Below are 16,992 nucleotides of genomic sequence, written 5' to 3'. Positions count from 1 at the left end.
AACCTGTGACCTCTAGAGGTGCAAGGAATACACAATTTTATATGTCACAGTCAAGACATACACACGTCATGATATTATGCAAATATTTGGGGTATGAAGCAGGAGTTTTGTTGGAAAACTGAAAATCAAGCTTTTAGAATTCAATGTTTTGTACATTAAATGAAAACTATATGTCTGATAGACTCAACTAACTTTAGGTTACTCTATGACTGTCAATGCAGTGAGTTAGCTGCCATTGGCTCCAATGCCAATACATTATTATATTTCTCATCAAGAGGTTAACTTTGTCTTAAAAACCTTCACTGAGACAAACGTGGATGTTGAATAGATGTTTGAATACATGCGCGTGATCTTGGACTCATCCTTGTTATGTCTTTTCTGCTATTTCTCTCTTTTAAAGAAATCACGTGCCGTCCTTGGACTCAGGGAACCCTCGTTGTTGCTGGTGTCAAATCTATTCGCTCGAAGGCTTTGGCCCACGCTGTCATTACAGGCGACACTGATGTTCAGTGTGGCTGTCATTTAGAAACCGCTGCACTGAGGAGACATGACACCTGACAAAAAGTCAGAAATAGACCAAAACGTGACAGAGACTGACAGAGCGGTAGTGTTATATCACATCATTCACTTTATAAATCCTGAGACTGAGCAGTGTAAATCATTGCTATGGTCATGCACATGAAAGAAGAGCTGGATAAAAGGCTGCATCTGCCTATACACCAGCAGCTGGCCCTGTCAGTGCTGACATGTCAGTGGACTTTTAATTATTCAGGACACACACCGTCCTGGTTCTGCCATGGGATCAAAAAACTTTTCTAATGAGAGCATTGGAACCGGCTGCCCTTCAAGGAATAAAAACTCTTCGCAGCTCTCTGACGCTCCTCCAGAAGACATCCTCCACACCCGTTTGCTGTAGTTTAAAGCAGGGCCGGCCCTGGCAATGTTGGCACCCTAGGCGAGATTTCAAATTGGCGCCCCCCAACATACACACGCAAACTGTCATGCATCCACAATAACTTTTGGACTGTATACAGATGCACACACAGGCAGACAAAATTGCAAGCTATAAAAAACAATAAAAATATATAATAAAAAATATAAAGAGTCTGTAATCAGCTGTACTGATAGCATATCATGTCATGTCGACAAAAATAAACATTAATGATGTCCAGTAATTTATTACATGTTGACTGACAAATCAGAGGTGAACACATAACATAACCTCCTTAGCAGAGGTAATAAAACCTCTACACATTTAACAAGGAAATGTCACCAACAATATTAATAATCATAAACACAACAGGAAATCAAAAGTAGAATGAAATGTTTCTAGAACGTCTAAATAGTTGACGGGTGATTTTCTGTTGGTCGACTTATTAATTTATTTATTAAAAGCTCATTTTCCCCTGCTACTTAGTCTATAGGGTTTTTATATTGTGTTTTATTTACATTGTATATATTGGTTTATTTTTGTCGTGCACTTTTTGCTGGTTGTACATCAAATTGCCCTTGAAGGATAACAAAGATTTTCTTTTATGGACAGCTTTAGTTAATCACAAGCTGCACAAACCAAGCAAGAGCAGCAAAGGAACCCAGCAGCCAGCAGGGGGCAGCCTCAGGAAATCACAAGGAAACCAGCAGCACCAGACTGTGATTCTTGTAAGGCTTTTAGTGGTGCTTAGTTCCTCACAGAAGTCAGCAGGCTGTTTGGCCTAGTGGTTGGCGTGGTTTATCTTCAACACGAAGGTCACGGGTTTGCTCCCCAATCTTTCTTATCTTCGTGCCGGCAATATACTGAACTCTTAAAATTGGCAGGATTTCAATCACCTATTAATTGCAAAATATATTACACTATGTAGATTTAAATTAATTAAATATAAAAAAAGAAAAAAAGAAAAATTAAACGAAATGAAATGAATAAAAAATTAAAAATAAAAACCTGCGCGGGCATTCCTGCGCAGTAGGTTTCTGTAAGCAGGATGTGTGCGCACAGTTTAATTTAATTTTTTTATTTAATTTAATTAAAACATTTTTTTATATATATTTAATTTGAAATGGTTATGGTTCATTTTTGTTTTTAAATTTAAATATTATTAGATATTGTGCAATGAATAGGTGGTTGAAGTCCTGCCAACACGACAGCCTGCCAAACTTGCCCATGAGTTCGGACCCAGCTCCTGTGTCCACTGGTGTCCTGGCTCCACCCATGGCAGCGTAGTGGCGTGGGGCTGGCTCATCCCTGCGGCCCAGGGAGCTCATTTCTCCGAGCTGGTTCAGGGGTAAATGATGCTGGTCTTTACAGGTGACTGACTTACGCAAGCCTGTAGCCGCCCCCCACCCCCCATCCCCCACATGAGATTATGTGCTTGTGTGTGTGTGTGTGGCCGCGGTGCTTCCCGGTTCTTCCCGGCATTACGCTGCCGGTGCGAACATGGGCGAGAAAATGAGGCGGACCGCTTTTCGCGGCGCTTCTACCTCCGTTGCGTCCCGGGAATAGAGGATGATGGTGTGACGTTAATATATTGTTTTACATTGCATGTGTCAGGTCATGATAATTCAGTCTCTTGTGCCGCCCTCTCGGCATTTTTCACCCTAGGCAACCGCCTATGTCGCCTGTACCAAGAGCCACCCCTGGTTTAAAGGCATGTCTCTGCCTCTGGACACATTTCTGTATCTCTGTTCTCCCGTTGTGCAGCATCATCATTTTTCATATAATATACACTGTGTTACGTTTTATTTATTTGAGTCACTTCCAACACTTTACTGTAACAAACCAGATTATAGGTTGCAAATGTTGTAAATCCCGCACTTTTGATTGAGGATATATGGTGAAGTCAAGAGAAATAATCAGTGGCTATTGCAGGATCACATTTATTCAGATTAAAAGCTGATTTGTAAAAGTACAGAAACAGAATGATTAATAATCACAAATGGAGTCCAATATAGTCTCTTTCTTAAAATGACCTTTGAAGAAAATAAGGAATTGTACTGTTTACTTTAGCACATAAATACATTCACTATAGATACATTTCTTAATACAATTGACACATGACACCCATTTTCTAACCCGCTTTTTTTAATTAGAGGAAGGGAGAGAGGGACCAAAACCCAAAATATATTAAATATGTATTGTTGATAAATGTGTTGAGACAATTCTTTGCACTTTCTAAGCTATTCCTTCCAGAGAGGTTTTAGGACCCTCAGTAAAAGTTACAGCCTGTTACCTGAACGCCTTGACACATGCAATATATTTTAAATGAAAGTATATCATCATGAAATCCAGGTTCCTTCAAGTATTTTCCTGTTTTTTCCTTGCACCTCGGCTATAAATAAGCTAATGATCAGCAGCGTGGACAAAGTGGATCAAAGAGACAACATGACGCAAAATTTCAACAATAGGATAAATGTCCCTTTTGCTCTACTGTTGAAAACGAGAGTTAGAAGTAGTTATGAAACAGTAAAAGTGGATGAAATACAAAAAAAACATGTCCCCCTTGTGAGTGGGGAATATATGTATAACAACAGTAGTTATGCATTATTGAATTTTTGTTTCAGTGCATTCTGTACTTTCAGTATCCATGGCAATGAAATATTTTCCTTGTGCCCTTTTAGTCGCACTTTTCTGTTTCCTTCCAGAGTCACACATAAAAAACCCGAGCATTTCAATGAATATCAGATTAAATAGAAATACAGTTTGGGAGGTCAGAGTTAAATCTGGATTCAGCAAGCGTCTTCTTCAGGGACCATTCAGCAGACTGAGCAGATGTTTTCCGGTATGCAACTTTAACCAAAGGATTCTTTTTCACTCACATCCCGATGCCCAACACTGACAGTGGAATGTCAAATCAATTCAACATCACACATAAAATGAAACCCCCCCAGAACATTGACATCTACTGAGCCTCCAATTCAGCTCTAAAAAGACATAAAAAATATATTCTGTCTTTTTCTCTTAGGGTTAGGGTTACACATCTGAGAACGTTTTGAGATACGTTCAGAAAAGTATTTTTGTGTGGTTGATATGTTTGACTGAATTTGGACGATATGTAGTATAATTTTAATTTAAATGGAAATAGTTATCCTATTTGTTTCCACGCCAAATGAATACTAATAATTATGTGTTCCATTGACTTTTGTTAGTAAAATTTGTTTCCATTTCAAAAAGTAAAATGTGCTACATGTTGATCAGTATAAAAACATGTCCCTAATTTAGCCTCTTTTCTACATCACCACCAGCCGCGAGAGTGTAACATCAAATCACTGTAACCATAGTAACAAAGCAGTGACAGGTCCTGTGGTTATCACCCTCACGTTCCACTGCATGCACAGGTAAACATGTGCACGCACACACATTCTTTTTTATTCTCATTTATTTGTCACACACATGCACGAATGCATTTACACCCCCACCCCTCGGTACTCACAGATCTGTGCAGGTGTGCAGGATTATGGAGTTTGAATGACAGCCCTAGCCTTTTCACGTGGTGATCACTGAGAGCTGCCCTTGTGGAAACTCAGTGTTTCCACTATGGATGACTCACACTGAAGATTACACCCTGCCCCCCCCCCCTCTTCTCCCCTGCTTTTGGCCACTTCAACCTCTCTTCTTCTATCCTTTTTTTCTCCCCTGACTCCCTCTCCTGCGGCACGGTCTCTCTCCTCAGTCTCTTTCACATCTCTGAGCATTTGTTCACAGAAAAGCCTTGAGTCCTGACTCACACATCGCAGTGAGGGGGTGTAACACGGCCTCCAGCTGCCGTGAACAGCTGGTTTTAAGTGAAAACTGAAGAACAGAAATAAGTCACACGCTCAAAGTCTCGAAACAAGAAAGAATTAGTGATCAGATGAGGATTGTTTTTAGGGCAAAGAGCTGCATTTATTCATTGTGCAGCTCAATGGTACTGGAACATTTGGGAAATGAAAAATGTATTTCAGTTTGAACTGAATATTTTGCCTGAAGGGATGGAATTTGTGAAGTTATAGCTAAACACTAGTGTCTCTATCAGAACTTAATACAAATGGTTTCCACTGTCATAACCGAGAACATTTTGAAAAAAATTTCCTCATTAAAGAGTCAATCTTATTTTAAATATACATATATATATATTGTGTTAAATATACACACAAATGAACAAGAAACAACATTCTCCTGATACAGCAACAGTTTGTTCATAAGTTACAGACATCTTGGTTGCTGGGCGATATGTGACCCAGAGCCTCTGTGACAATGTTGAGACTGAATATCAAAATATGTGAAGATTGGGAGAGACAGCTGAATCCATGTATCTATGCAAAGGACGAGTTTGGAGTAAATCATGAAAAGAAAGCTGTCAAACAAGCATGGGTACGAAAACAATAATGGTGAAAAGATCTCTCCATCTCTCCATCATTCATAAATCTATCGCCTTGTGTTAACTTCATCTCCAAGCTGTTGTAAGTGTCACCTAAATGCGTGAGAAAGGCATTCAGAGGCTCAATAACAGATACATTTTATAAATCCTGAGAGCACAACATTCTCCTGCTGGTGAATCAAAAATCACCTAAAGGACAACAGTAATATTACTCTGTCCCTATATGTGCTTTAAATTAGGTAACCACGACAGGACTCAAGTGTTCATTTATGTCACACCTATAGAGTCCCATCGGTCTCCGATCCATCAAACCGCCCTCATTGTCTCATTGTAAATATGGGGTACATATGGTTGCTATGGAGACTGTTCTTCTTGGCAACACAGAGATGTGCTCTGTAGTGTGATTGGCCACAACATCCCTTTGCCCCATGTCTTGGGTGTATGAGCCACTGGCTTAGAGATACTCTACTACAGACGTCTGAAGGTATACACCCATGTCCTTAAACACAGAATTTGGCCTCTAAAAAAATGTATAATGTGGATGTGTATGTGTAGTGAACGTTTTGCCCGTAGCCAGGAGGTTTATAATATGCAACACGAAGCACCAAATCAAAACACTGTCAACTGTGACTATGTGATGCATATGACACCTTTTATATACATATAGATGTATGCATGTATTTTATGAATGTAAAATAAAGATCAACATAAGCATCAAATTCTCTGGAGATTTAAACTGATCAAGGGATTTGAGGTGGTCACAACTTATATGTTTTTAGGTTTTGTAAGGTATTATTATAGATCAGAATGAGTCACTCCAATAATTCTGGAGTTGAAATTCAAATTCAGTTTCTTTTTTTGGAACAAATGTGCCTGTTACCTTCACTCCTTTGTAAACACCATTACTGGATTATGGTGATCGTCTCTTTATGAATGCACCTGACCAGTGCCTGCAAAAAGCTGATACTGTGTACACCTTGTATGTTTTATACTGTATGTGTCCCCAAAAAACACAGCATCACTATTCCCCCCCTGCTGTCAATATTGCTTGCCCCCTCAGCCTCAGTTCTCATTCTGAAACAGGAAGGGTTGGTGTTGTAAAAAAGTGGCTGTGACGGTTAGTGAGAAAATACGTTTTTGAAAGGTCAAACCCATTCAGATGGAGTCAAGTAAGAGGTAAATTCATTTTAACAGAGCTTCAGATTAATGTCAGTTTCATTAGTGTTATCTCCGTCATGCTAATTATAATGTTCCGGCCGTGTGTAGACTGCCCTGTTGACTCATGCAAAACAGTTACTTTTTAATGAGAGATGACAGTAATTGCTCCGTTACGTCTTTAAATATAGTATTTGTGGGTGTGTTGTGAATCCAAGTGTTAAGTACGGTATATATATATATAGTAAACATGTTGAACTTAATTATACATTATGGTGCAGTAGGTTGCTCCTTTTGGAAACAATCAATCAGGAATAGTTGGCTAAGCAGTGATAATTAACAAGAGTAAGACCGTAAAACTGGAATGGGAAGGAGTGCAGCGAGAAAGAATGAAAACAACATTGTGAATTTGATAAAATCTAGTAAAAGAAATACACAGAAAAGCACATGAAAAACTTGGGTCCTGGGATTAAAACCACGTCAACTTCGCATCACCCTATTCTCTCCCTCTGGGAAACTGTTGCACCGCTCCGTCCATGTCTCCAAGTCTTTTGGACTGAAAAGCTGAAACTGGAAATATTGACTCTTGTGCATTAGGCATTTTGGGGGTTCTCCATTTTGGCTCTGCAGTCTACATGATGGAGCAGGTGAAGCCACAGCACTCCTTCAGCAGGGTAAGGCCGGTCTTGGTGAAGGGGGAGGAGCTCTGCTGAGCCCTGGACGGCACCCGTCTGGTTGGTACACCTGCAGAAATCACACCGAACATAAAAAAGATGTGGTATCAAGAGACAATTTAATTCACGAACACACTCGAACAAATTAAGGCGCCGAGGAGGAGATACATTTGCCACTGAATAATTCTTCCTCAGTTTCTAAAACCTGCTTTTACAAAGTTGCAAGTCGCTCTATACTTAAATACCTTTCTTCATTAAATTTCTTGGGAATTTGGAATTCAGAAAATCTGCCATTTCTTTATCTTCTTCTTTCTCCCTGTAGAAATAGAAAAGAGAAATAAAGTGAATGAAAATACATGAATAGAAAAGATCTGAGATTTTACAGTTCAAAGTCTTCTGTTGCAAAAATACAACGTGATGGGCGTTGGGAGAATGTCTGAATGAGCCCATGTGAGAACACAGCAGGAGATCCTCTGCGGGATTCACCATGAGCAACTGGGCCGTCACTGGTGTCGATTTGCTGTAAACAAAATCACGTGATCTCTGCAGCAGAATGAATATTTACATCCTGCCTCTGCCTGCTGCTCCTCCACTCACCTGAACACTCTGGAGGTTTCTGTGTTGTTGTGAACGCGTCTGAGCGGAGTATGTGTGAAAGGCAAACTCCGGGACCTCTTATGAGTCTGAATATACAAATGTAAAAGTCAAAGTTGATCTCTGTACTTCAAACTCTCCAGACCCGCCCTTTGTTCCACAAGTATGTCTGAACATTTCAAAGATCTCTCCAAAGGCGTCTGAGGTACTTTAATTCACACTTTCTCTCTGTATACGAGAAGCTGGATTTTTTTGTAGAGAGATGAAACACCCTCTCAGATACAGTTAAAAAAAGATCTGCCTTACTCAGAGAGATTTTGTATTCATTACACACTCACAGTCCCTTTTTGCCTCTGCAGAGAACAGGTGTATAATAGAACTGTGTGGTGCTTCGAGCAGGGCTATACCGAGACACACTCTATATCCATATCTGTTATGCTATTTATTCTTTAACAGCATGCTTGTTGTATATAGACTGACGTGTTTTGAAAACTGTGACATAGAACCTGCAGAGAGTTGAATGTTGTGAAGGACGGACCGTTTTAAAATAAAAGAGGTAAATAACAAAAGAGTGATGTCTATATTCGAACACGGATAACATGGCTGTGAGCGCCGTCACATCCTCTTCCCCCAGCGATCCATTACCACGCTGTTGATCTCCTGCTTCCTGCCTCTCACCTTCCCAGCACCCCCTCCAGCGCTTTCACAGCAGGTTGTCAGCTGCCAGTCGTTCACACAGTCTAACCATGTATGATACTGCCTGAGAACTGGAGTGGAGAGAAGATTAAACCACATAAACCTTACCTCAGGAACCATGTGGTTCGTCCGCCATCACATTAGATTAAGCAAGTGACAAGTGTTCAGCCAAAGGACCTGTGAGGATGTGTACGCTGCATCTGGATCCACACCAACAACAATTGGTAAGTCGATAACAGAGACTTGAATTCTATTTGAGTGTCCTCCATAAGACAAGATCAACCTATAGCAAGCCCACCTTAAAGTAAAAAACATCTTACATATATTAATAGAAATCTGTAGATTAAAAAACAGAAAAATAAACAGATAAAACTAGAATGGCACTCCCCTTATGAAACCATTTAAATTCACTAGTTCTAGATTTTTATTAAGATCTACACCAAATTACACACACTTGTAGCTCCATAGATTTACCTGATTTTTTTCCCCCCCCATCAAAATCCATGAATTATTTTCTGAGAAATCAAGAAAATTGTTTAAATAAATGCAGTTTCCCACAATGTGAAAGAAAATGAAAAACATTCCTGGATCTGCCCCCTGGTTTGGAGTAAAATGTAAATTTCAATAATAATCACCAACAGCCTTTTACTTAACCAATGGCAGCACCCCCCCCAGTGCTCACTGACACATATGTAATTGAAATGGCTCTCCGCTGTGCGCTCTGTATTTCAGCCTCTGTCAGCGCTCGGGCCTCAGGAAACGTTCCCTTGTTTTAATGGGGCTCAGTGGAGCGGCTTTGTGCAAATGTGCATATAGATGATAGTGAACTGAGTTACAACTTTGTCACTATTAGTATCACAAGTTATAAGAGTGTTAATGAAGGAGGATCGGATTTCACGATATATAAAAGAGAAAACAAAGGAGTATTCAAAATTAAAAATTAAAAACAAGTGTAGATGCCCTAACACTGCAAAAATACTCTGTGTGCACTGCATCTCTGGTCACCAGTGGTTTTGTGTGAGCAATAGTATTATAATTTTTTTTTCATTTTGAATTATTCATCGACACCTATAGCGACATTCAGTCGAGTTGTTAGCTGTAAAAAACAAACGCAGAAGCCGAAGCACACCTGAGTCGTTCGAACTCCACGTCGTCCACCAGGTAATCTCTCGTCTCCACCAGCTTGTGTAACTGCTGCAGGAGCTCGTCCTCCTTCTGCCGGTCCTCCTTGGACTTGTCATTATCTATAGCGCAAAGGAAGAAGACATCTGAGTGTCTTTATTGTTTGTCCAAATTTACCTGCTCGAGTGCCAATTCAATGGGAAATCAAACAAACAATATGGCAATGAACAAATGGGTTATTATATGGAAATGTATCCATCAATATAGTGATTCTTGGAAGGACAATCATGTGCCTTGTTGATGAGAGCTGGATGAGAAGATATACGGGATTTGTGCATGTCCTCAAATTATTTTACCATGAGCTAAGGTTTGACAAGCAAGGTGTCCAATTTCCCAAAAAAAAATTAAAAACATGAAAAAGGCAGTGCTGCTCAAACCTGGGCATGATGGCTGCTGTTAATAAGAAACAGTTAACGGGTAAGTACATCTTTTCCTATAAAATACCAAACTTTGCCTTATTTATTTATTAGTTTGTTTATTCTTTTGTTAATTTATTTCTTCAGTCCAGTCTCAACAACCATCAACATCCATGGAGATGTACAGTCTTACCTGGTACAGAGACTAATTTGTGCAGCTCCTTCTTCAGTCGAGTGATCTCCTTGCACAGCTGAATGTCGTCCATCCTGCACAAGTATGACCGTACAACACACACACACACACACATACACACACACACACACACAAACACACACAAGTAAGTGGTGCACATGCTAACTCACTTTCTACTTTAAAGGGCAACCGAGAGTGTTATCTCGACTCTAATCGGCAGGAAAATGAAATTCAGAAGATATTGATCTAGTGTTTCTCAGTGGAGAATGTACGATCTTTGCCGAGCACAAGTCCCGGCGGGGGACTCAGAATCAGATAGCTTTCACTCAGAATCAGACGCTTTCTCTTTCAATGACCCTTCAAGTCAGAGGATCATTACCGGCCCTGAGGTGGTGTGGAAGACCCTCAGTGCCTTCCTCGCCTAACGGGACCTGCCAAAAGTCTTTTTTTGCAGACACATGGGGACAGGGTCACACTGAGTTGTGCACATTACAGACATTGATCATTGTCAGCGGAGTGAATACCATGCCACCGCTTCTCGTCTACCTGTCATGTAGGACGCTCTCTGCAGGCATGTAGGTGGAGAAACGGCCACAAGGTCTGGAATACTAATGACATTCTTAACTTAGACTTACCAGCAGAAAACACTCTTGATCTTTGTCTCCACCTCCGACAATCTCCCAGCCTACCACTTTATCTGCATGACTCGTGCTTGCTACTCCACGCACGCCACTCCTCACATAGAGGATAAGTCAAAAATGATTTGAGCTGGTGTTGGTATGGAGAGTCTGAAGGATGCTGTTCTGTGTGTTGTTAAAGTGTCAGTCTTCAAAGATTGTTTATCTTTGAACACTTGAACTAACAACTAGGTTGCTTAGACATACGCCTAGTCACACTATAGAGTGGAAACCAGATATAGTGATCACATACACAGTGATCAACCGTTTATATGGATCAAAAAGCTTGGGACAGAATCGTTCCTTTACAAATGCTGTTTAAGTAATTGGGTTATAGTGATCACTCTGGGTCTTTTCATTTATGTTTGGATAGTAAAAAGGTTATGTTTTACAGATTTTAACGGCTCTATCAGTATTTTACTCCTCCTCTCTGTGTCTCTATCATTCACTGTGTCTCTATCATTTTGGTAACACAATCATTATACGCGGATCCACTGTTGTACTATTATTGGCAACAACTCCATTATTGCAAATGTAATTACCACCCCCTTCATCTCTGTCAGCGGTTTTTCTCTGTATAAATACTTGTGATCCCTCATTTATGTTAGGCACTGTCTCTTCTCATGAATGTTGTAAATATTGTTGTTTTGTTGACACCCATCATTTTTTCCACTTCTGTCTTTCTCAGGGTTCCTATGAGACAAATTGTGATTTATAAAATAATCACGCGTGTTTCGTGTTCCGTGTTTCCTATATTTGGTGAATAAAGCTGTGATTAGTATTGTGGGAATTGTTTATAGTTGGGAATATTTGATGGTTAAGGTATAAAAACACAATCTACATAAACTCTCCTCTCTCATCCGACATATCAAGGAGTTGCCTTAAACAGACTCGATCGATTAAATCTATTCAACGCAACAACAGTTCTCTTTTCAGCTTTTGCTCTGCCGCACAGGAAGTAAGGATCTGAAGTGCCTGGCTGTGTGTCCTCCTCTTGTCTACTCATTGTTATTATTTTATGCAGGTCTTATCTCATCGTCGAAGTGTATTCTACTGCAAAGGAATAGGGGTTGCTTTCACCCAACAATTTATTTATTTGCTTCCTCACTTCAACTTCTACACCAATGACACACAAGTGAAAGCGGTGCTGTTGAGTCACTCACATGTATCTGAGCTCTGACTCCCTCCTGACCAGGACGTCTCTGATCCTGTCGATCTTAAAGAGCTCCCCCTCAATGTCATCCACGGTGATGGTAGAGTCCGCCATGGACACTACATCGTCCTCTGAAGGAGAGAGAGGGAGAGAGGGAGGAGAGAGAGAGAGAGAGAGAGAGAGAGAGAGAGAGAGAGAGAGAGAGAGAGAGAGAGAGAGAGAGAGAGTTTGTTACAAAGAAAAACTTGAATTACCTCCCTGCGTTGTATGCCTCCACAAACCAGTGCAGTTTCAGTCTATATATGAGGCCACGGTGACCTTTGACATTTGAACAATGAATTCTAACCAGTAAGTCTTTGAGTCAAAGTGACAACAGGTAAAAAATATGAGGCAAGTCCCTAAATGCAGAGTTGAGATCTCATGTTAAAAATACCAAAAACATGTTTTAAGGCCACTATATTCTTGGCCTCTGACCTTTGTCCACTAAATTGTAATAACTTCCTCTGTGGGGCCAAATGACCAGATTGTGTGTGTGTGTGTGTGTGTGGACAACAAATTTGAAAGGAATCCTTATGGGTGCTACTGACATATTGTATTCACAAGGCAAACAATGAAGTTTGTGGGGTCACAGCAACCTTGACCTGTGACCTTTGGCCACCAAAATCTAATCAATACATGCTTGAGTCCAACTGAGCGTTTCTATCAAATTTGAAGAAATTCTCTCAAGGGGTTCTTAAAATATCAGGTTCACAATAAGGGGGCAGACGGCCACTTGCTAACGCCGTTATGGAGCCATAAGAAATGGTGTACAAATACAACATGGCTCACACAAACGTTGAAGTATATGTAGACTCTTTTCTCTATTAAAGGGCGTTTAACCCTCTGCAACACTAACCCTAACCCTCTTCGACTAGAAAACACCATAACAAACTCATAGATAATCCAATGACTGAATCTGCATTTTAAACAGGATCAACAGCTGCAGAAGGTGTTCTCTGAAATTGCTGCTAGATGAGGAGCAAAGCAGAGCATCACAGCTAAATTACCAGGTGTCATGGTTTGGCACGACTCTCCCTCTCTCTCCCTGCCTCTCTCACACATACACACAAACACACACACACACACATACTCACACGCACGCACTCACTCACTCACACAGAAAAAGAGATTATTTTCCTAAACCCCTGGGATAGTCCAGGAAATAGCCATCACCCCTCCAGTATGGCTGACAGACACACACGGCAGTCCTTTTTACTTTGCCTTATTTTGTCTTATTTTGAAGTCCACAGTTCAGTAATTAGTTGACACAGAACAGGATCTAAATGTCTTTCAAAACTCGAGTTAAGACGAGTGGTCAAATAATTTGTCAACTGAAAAAAGAAAGATTAAGCAACAATGTCTATATTATGTTGTTACGATGTGTTGTGGTAAATTGAGTCTTTTAGGGTTTTGGACTGTAGTTTAATCGATAGAGAAAACAAGAAATAAAAAAGTCATTGTTAGTTGTAGCGGACTCCTAAAAACACACTTTGAGTCAATGGGCATTTTGATTTTACCTCAGGAGTCACTTCATCTATAACCTGACTCAGGCAATTTTATTTCCAGCATTGCATGAAAATGGTGGAACAACTGATTTACATTTAACAAAAACAACACTTAGCAAAAAAACAACAACTATCAAAGCGTCACTTTTTTTTAGTACAAAGTGAACTTGCCTTCACAACATCTCAGCATACAGGGCTACATGTTCATAGAAAGGGTCCTAATTATTTCCACAGAATAATGAGATGGGGGTCTGAGTCCCTGGAGGAATATTCCCTTTCACACACAACGGCTCTGCAATTAAAAAATCATACCGTACACAGAGGGCGGCTTGGTGAACGGTAACAGTAAACGTGACACTGTGTGGGAATCTGTCACACTACAAACCACTCTCTGCTTTAACCCCATCATTCAAATCTTCTTCCTCTACCATGAAAACAAATAATATATAACAGTAATGTACATGGAATTGTACTTTGTTTTACAAGGACTCACTCTAAACTTCTCTTTAATGAGCCCGTTTCAAGATATGAAAGGACATCAAAGCAGAAGCAGAAGCACGCAGCTAAATCAGACATCGATTTTTATATAAATGCAGTTGTTTTAGAGGTGAACATCAAATTTCATATTTGTTTTACCCCGATAGTCGTAATAAAAAAGCAACTCTGCCTGCTCTTGAATTATTATGTTGTTTTCATCTACAATTGTTTGTTATTGGCAGGGTTACGCGAAAACTACTGGATGGATTTCCATGAAATTTGAAGGAGGAAAGTGGTATGGGCCAGTAAAGAACCCATTACATTATCACATCCAGGATTTTTTCACATTATGAGATAGGGGTTCTTTTATTCACCTTTTTGTCGTGATTTCCCAGAGAATAATTCATGGATCTTGATGATCTGACATATTTAGGGGGATCGATATCTTTGACGTTGGCCTTAGCTGAGTTATCTTCTCTACTGTCATTCTGGTTACATTTATCACTGTAGTTGTTCTGTGTTACTGTCACTTCCTGGACGAGAGCTGGGAAGATACCAGTAGGGTACCAGTAAAGCACATACACACATGCCAAGTAGAGGTCTAGTTAAGAGTATTAAAGTGGGACAAAAATGTGAAGAAAATACAAATTTGAAAAAAGTAAAATCCCACACTGTCTTCACTAATTTACTCAAATCGCAGGGTGACCATTTACTAGCAATAACATTCATTCATATGTGAATCAGGATCTGCTGCTGACACAACTCCACAGCCACTACCAGCAGCCACACACACACACAAACACACACACACATTATAATTGCTCATTCACCACATGTATCTCAGACGAGCTTCACCGACCGTGACCGTGCACCTTTTCTTTTGTTATCCTAAGCTGAATGTTCAATGTTTGGTGCAGCCTCTCATTGTTGGAGACACGGCTGCAGAGGCTCTTCAGGACAGGTTATTCTGCGGCTGAGCAGTTATGACTCATCAGCAGACCTCTATGAAACGTCCCCTCCTTTCCACTTCGTCCCCATCTCCACTCTCTAGCAGTTCACAATTTTCATCTCCTCACTTCACCCCACATTTCTCCAACATCTCTCCTCCGTCTCTTTTTTTTAAATCCAAGGTTTCAGGCTCAGCTCCGACTCTCTCTCTCTCTCTCTCTTTTTCTTCTTACAATGGCTCAATGTGCTTTACACCTAATGAGGTAGAGCAGCATACTGACAGACACATCAGCCAGATTAGAGACCAGGAGGCAGAAGTGAAGAAGAGAGGAGGAGGAGAGAACAAAAAGAGAAAGGGTCTCAGTGAAACTGGTCATAGACGGTGTTTCAGCCCCTGCTTCACAAAAAGGGCACAAAAATGAGCATTAGTCAGAAAACAATGAGTAACAGCAGGGCATTATTTTTTTTCATAAATAAATGATAATTTATAAATGAATGATTAACAGAGAAAATTTACAAATTTGCAAAAACAGTACAGCTGTGAGGAGCAAAGAATTTGTCAATTACTCATGCTGAGTTGATGTCAAGTCACACATGAGGTTCATTAGACATCATGTTAGGTGCAGCTAATATGTACACACACACACACACACACACACACACACACACACACACACACATACACACACACACACACACACACACACACACACACACACACACACTTGGAGATGACACCTGTGGATCCTTGACATTTTCAGAGCAGCTGTCTGTGATGAAACTAGAAAAAACACATTGATTGGTTCTATTACCCAGAATACTAAAAATAACCTGAAAGGAGCTAACGTCATGTTAAACATTTCTGTGAGAAATTATACAAAGCAGAACTATGAAGTGGAAAACTGTGCATACATCACAAAATAACACATTGAGGTCCCTATAATTCACTATTCACTTTCCCAAAGACAGTAACTGCCTGTACCAATCATTGTGTGGTAAATCCAGGCACAGACACACAATAGGAACATTAACTGTAATATAGAGAGAATGTCACTTTTAACTGAGTGAATAGATGCTGCAGTGTTGGTTTGCTGCTTCACCTGGTTTGCTGGCGTCTCTGCTCCATTCAGTGCGCTCCAGTGAACCGTACTGATGAGGAGATGCTGGCTTCTTCTCCATCAGGTCCAGCGGCACAGTGCAGCTCCTCTCTTCTATTCTCTTCTTCTCTTCCAGTTGCAGAGGCTGAGGATCAGCAGTGAAAACTACAGGGGGGGAGTCGGCCAGCTTCACTTTGCTGTTGTGCTTCACTGAGTCATCGCCACTCACACACCAAACCTGCAGAGGCAGAGGAGGCAGAGAGATTCCAGCTGTGCCCAGCTGCTGCTCAGGCAGGTGTGGTGTGTGTGTGTGTGTGTGTGTGTACTCGGTGTGAACAGCGCCCTGGTAACACACTGTGCCCGGAAAGTGACTACCTACTGCCACCTAGTGTCCACTGAGCGCAGTTACAGCGGAGGAGAGCTCTCACTCTGCGGTGCGTCAGGGCAGGGGCATTTCAAGAAATTTAAGGGGACACAGGCAAACGGGGCCCCTTATTGGGACCCCCCCCCCCCCCGTATAAACAAACAACACATTATTCCAATATTCCAATAATATCTATCCAAATTGAAAACTGCGCAACAACATAGATACTGGTACAGTATTAAAGTTAAAGTGCAACCCCTCCACCACCATCCCGCACATGTTATACACATCAATAATGTTCTGGATGTGCCTGCAAAGAAAGTTGATGGGCCAACTTTTCTCATACATAAAAAGGGTCTATTCAGGCCAGCAGAGCAACTGCACCTTGGTAACACAGTGAAAGACACTGTTCATACTGTAGATTAGTAATTATACATCAATGTTTTTTTCTACATAGTGACAACTTCACATAAACCCATAGCCACATAAAGCCATAGCAACCAGTTGAGTTCCAACAGCTTCCTTCAGCTT

At 40.6% G+C, this 16,992-nt stretch overlaps 1 protein-coding gene across 1 annotated transcript; it reads right to left on the bottom strand.

The window, feature by feature from the left end:
- Positions 1 to 7,137: 7,137 nt before the first annotated feature.
- On the bottom strand, positions 7,138 to 16,179 carry LOC132996596 (bMERB domain-containing protein 1-like). The gene is made up of 6 exons (XM_061066909.1): positions 16,101 to 16,179; positions 12,042 to 12,162; positions 10,202 to 10,275; positions 9,600 to 9,714; positions 7,426 to 7,496; positions 7,138 to 7,250 (listed from the first exon to the last, which is right to left on the bottom strand). Exons 1-6 carry the CDS (start codon positions 16,177 to 16,179, stop codon positions 7,138 to 7,140), a joined length of 573 nt encoding a protein of 190 aa, XP_060922892.1.
- Positions 16,180 to 16,992: the final 813 nt, after the last annotated feature.

The sequence above is a fragment of the Limanda limanda genome, chromosome 2, assembly GCF_963576545.1.
Source record: "Limanda limanda chromosome 2, fLimLim1.1, whole genome shotgun sequence".
Lineage (NCBI taxonomy): Eukaryota > Metazoa > Chordata > Actinopteri > Pleuronectiformes > Pleuronectidae > Limanda > Limanda limanda.
This window is presented reverse-complemented; position numbering and strand designations above follow the sequence as displayed.

Coding starts and splice junctions, on each gene's coding strand:
- LOC132996596 (XM_061066909.1), bottom strand. CDS start 16,179: ATGGAGAAGAAGCCAGCATCTCCTCATCAGTACGGTTCACTGGAGCGC. Junction 12,163..16,100: donor CAGAGACGCCAGCAAACCAG/GTGAAGCAGCAA, acceptor TCTCTCCTTCAG/AGGACGATGTAGTGTCCATG. Junction 10,276..12,041: donor GAGTCAGAGCTCAGATACAT/GTGAGTGACTCA, acceptor ATACTTGTGCAG/GATGGACGACATTCAGCTGT.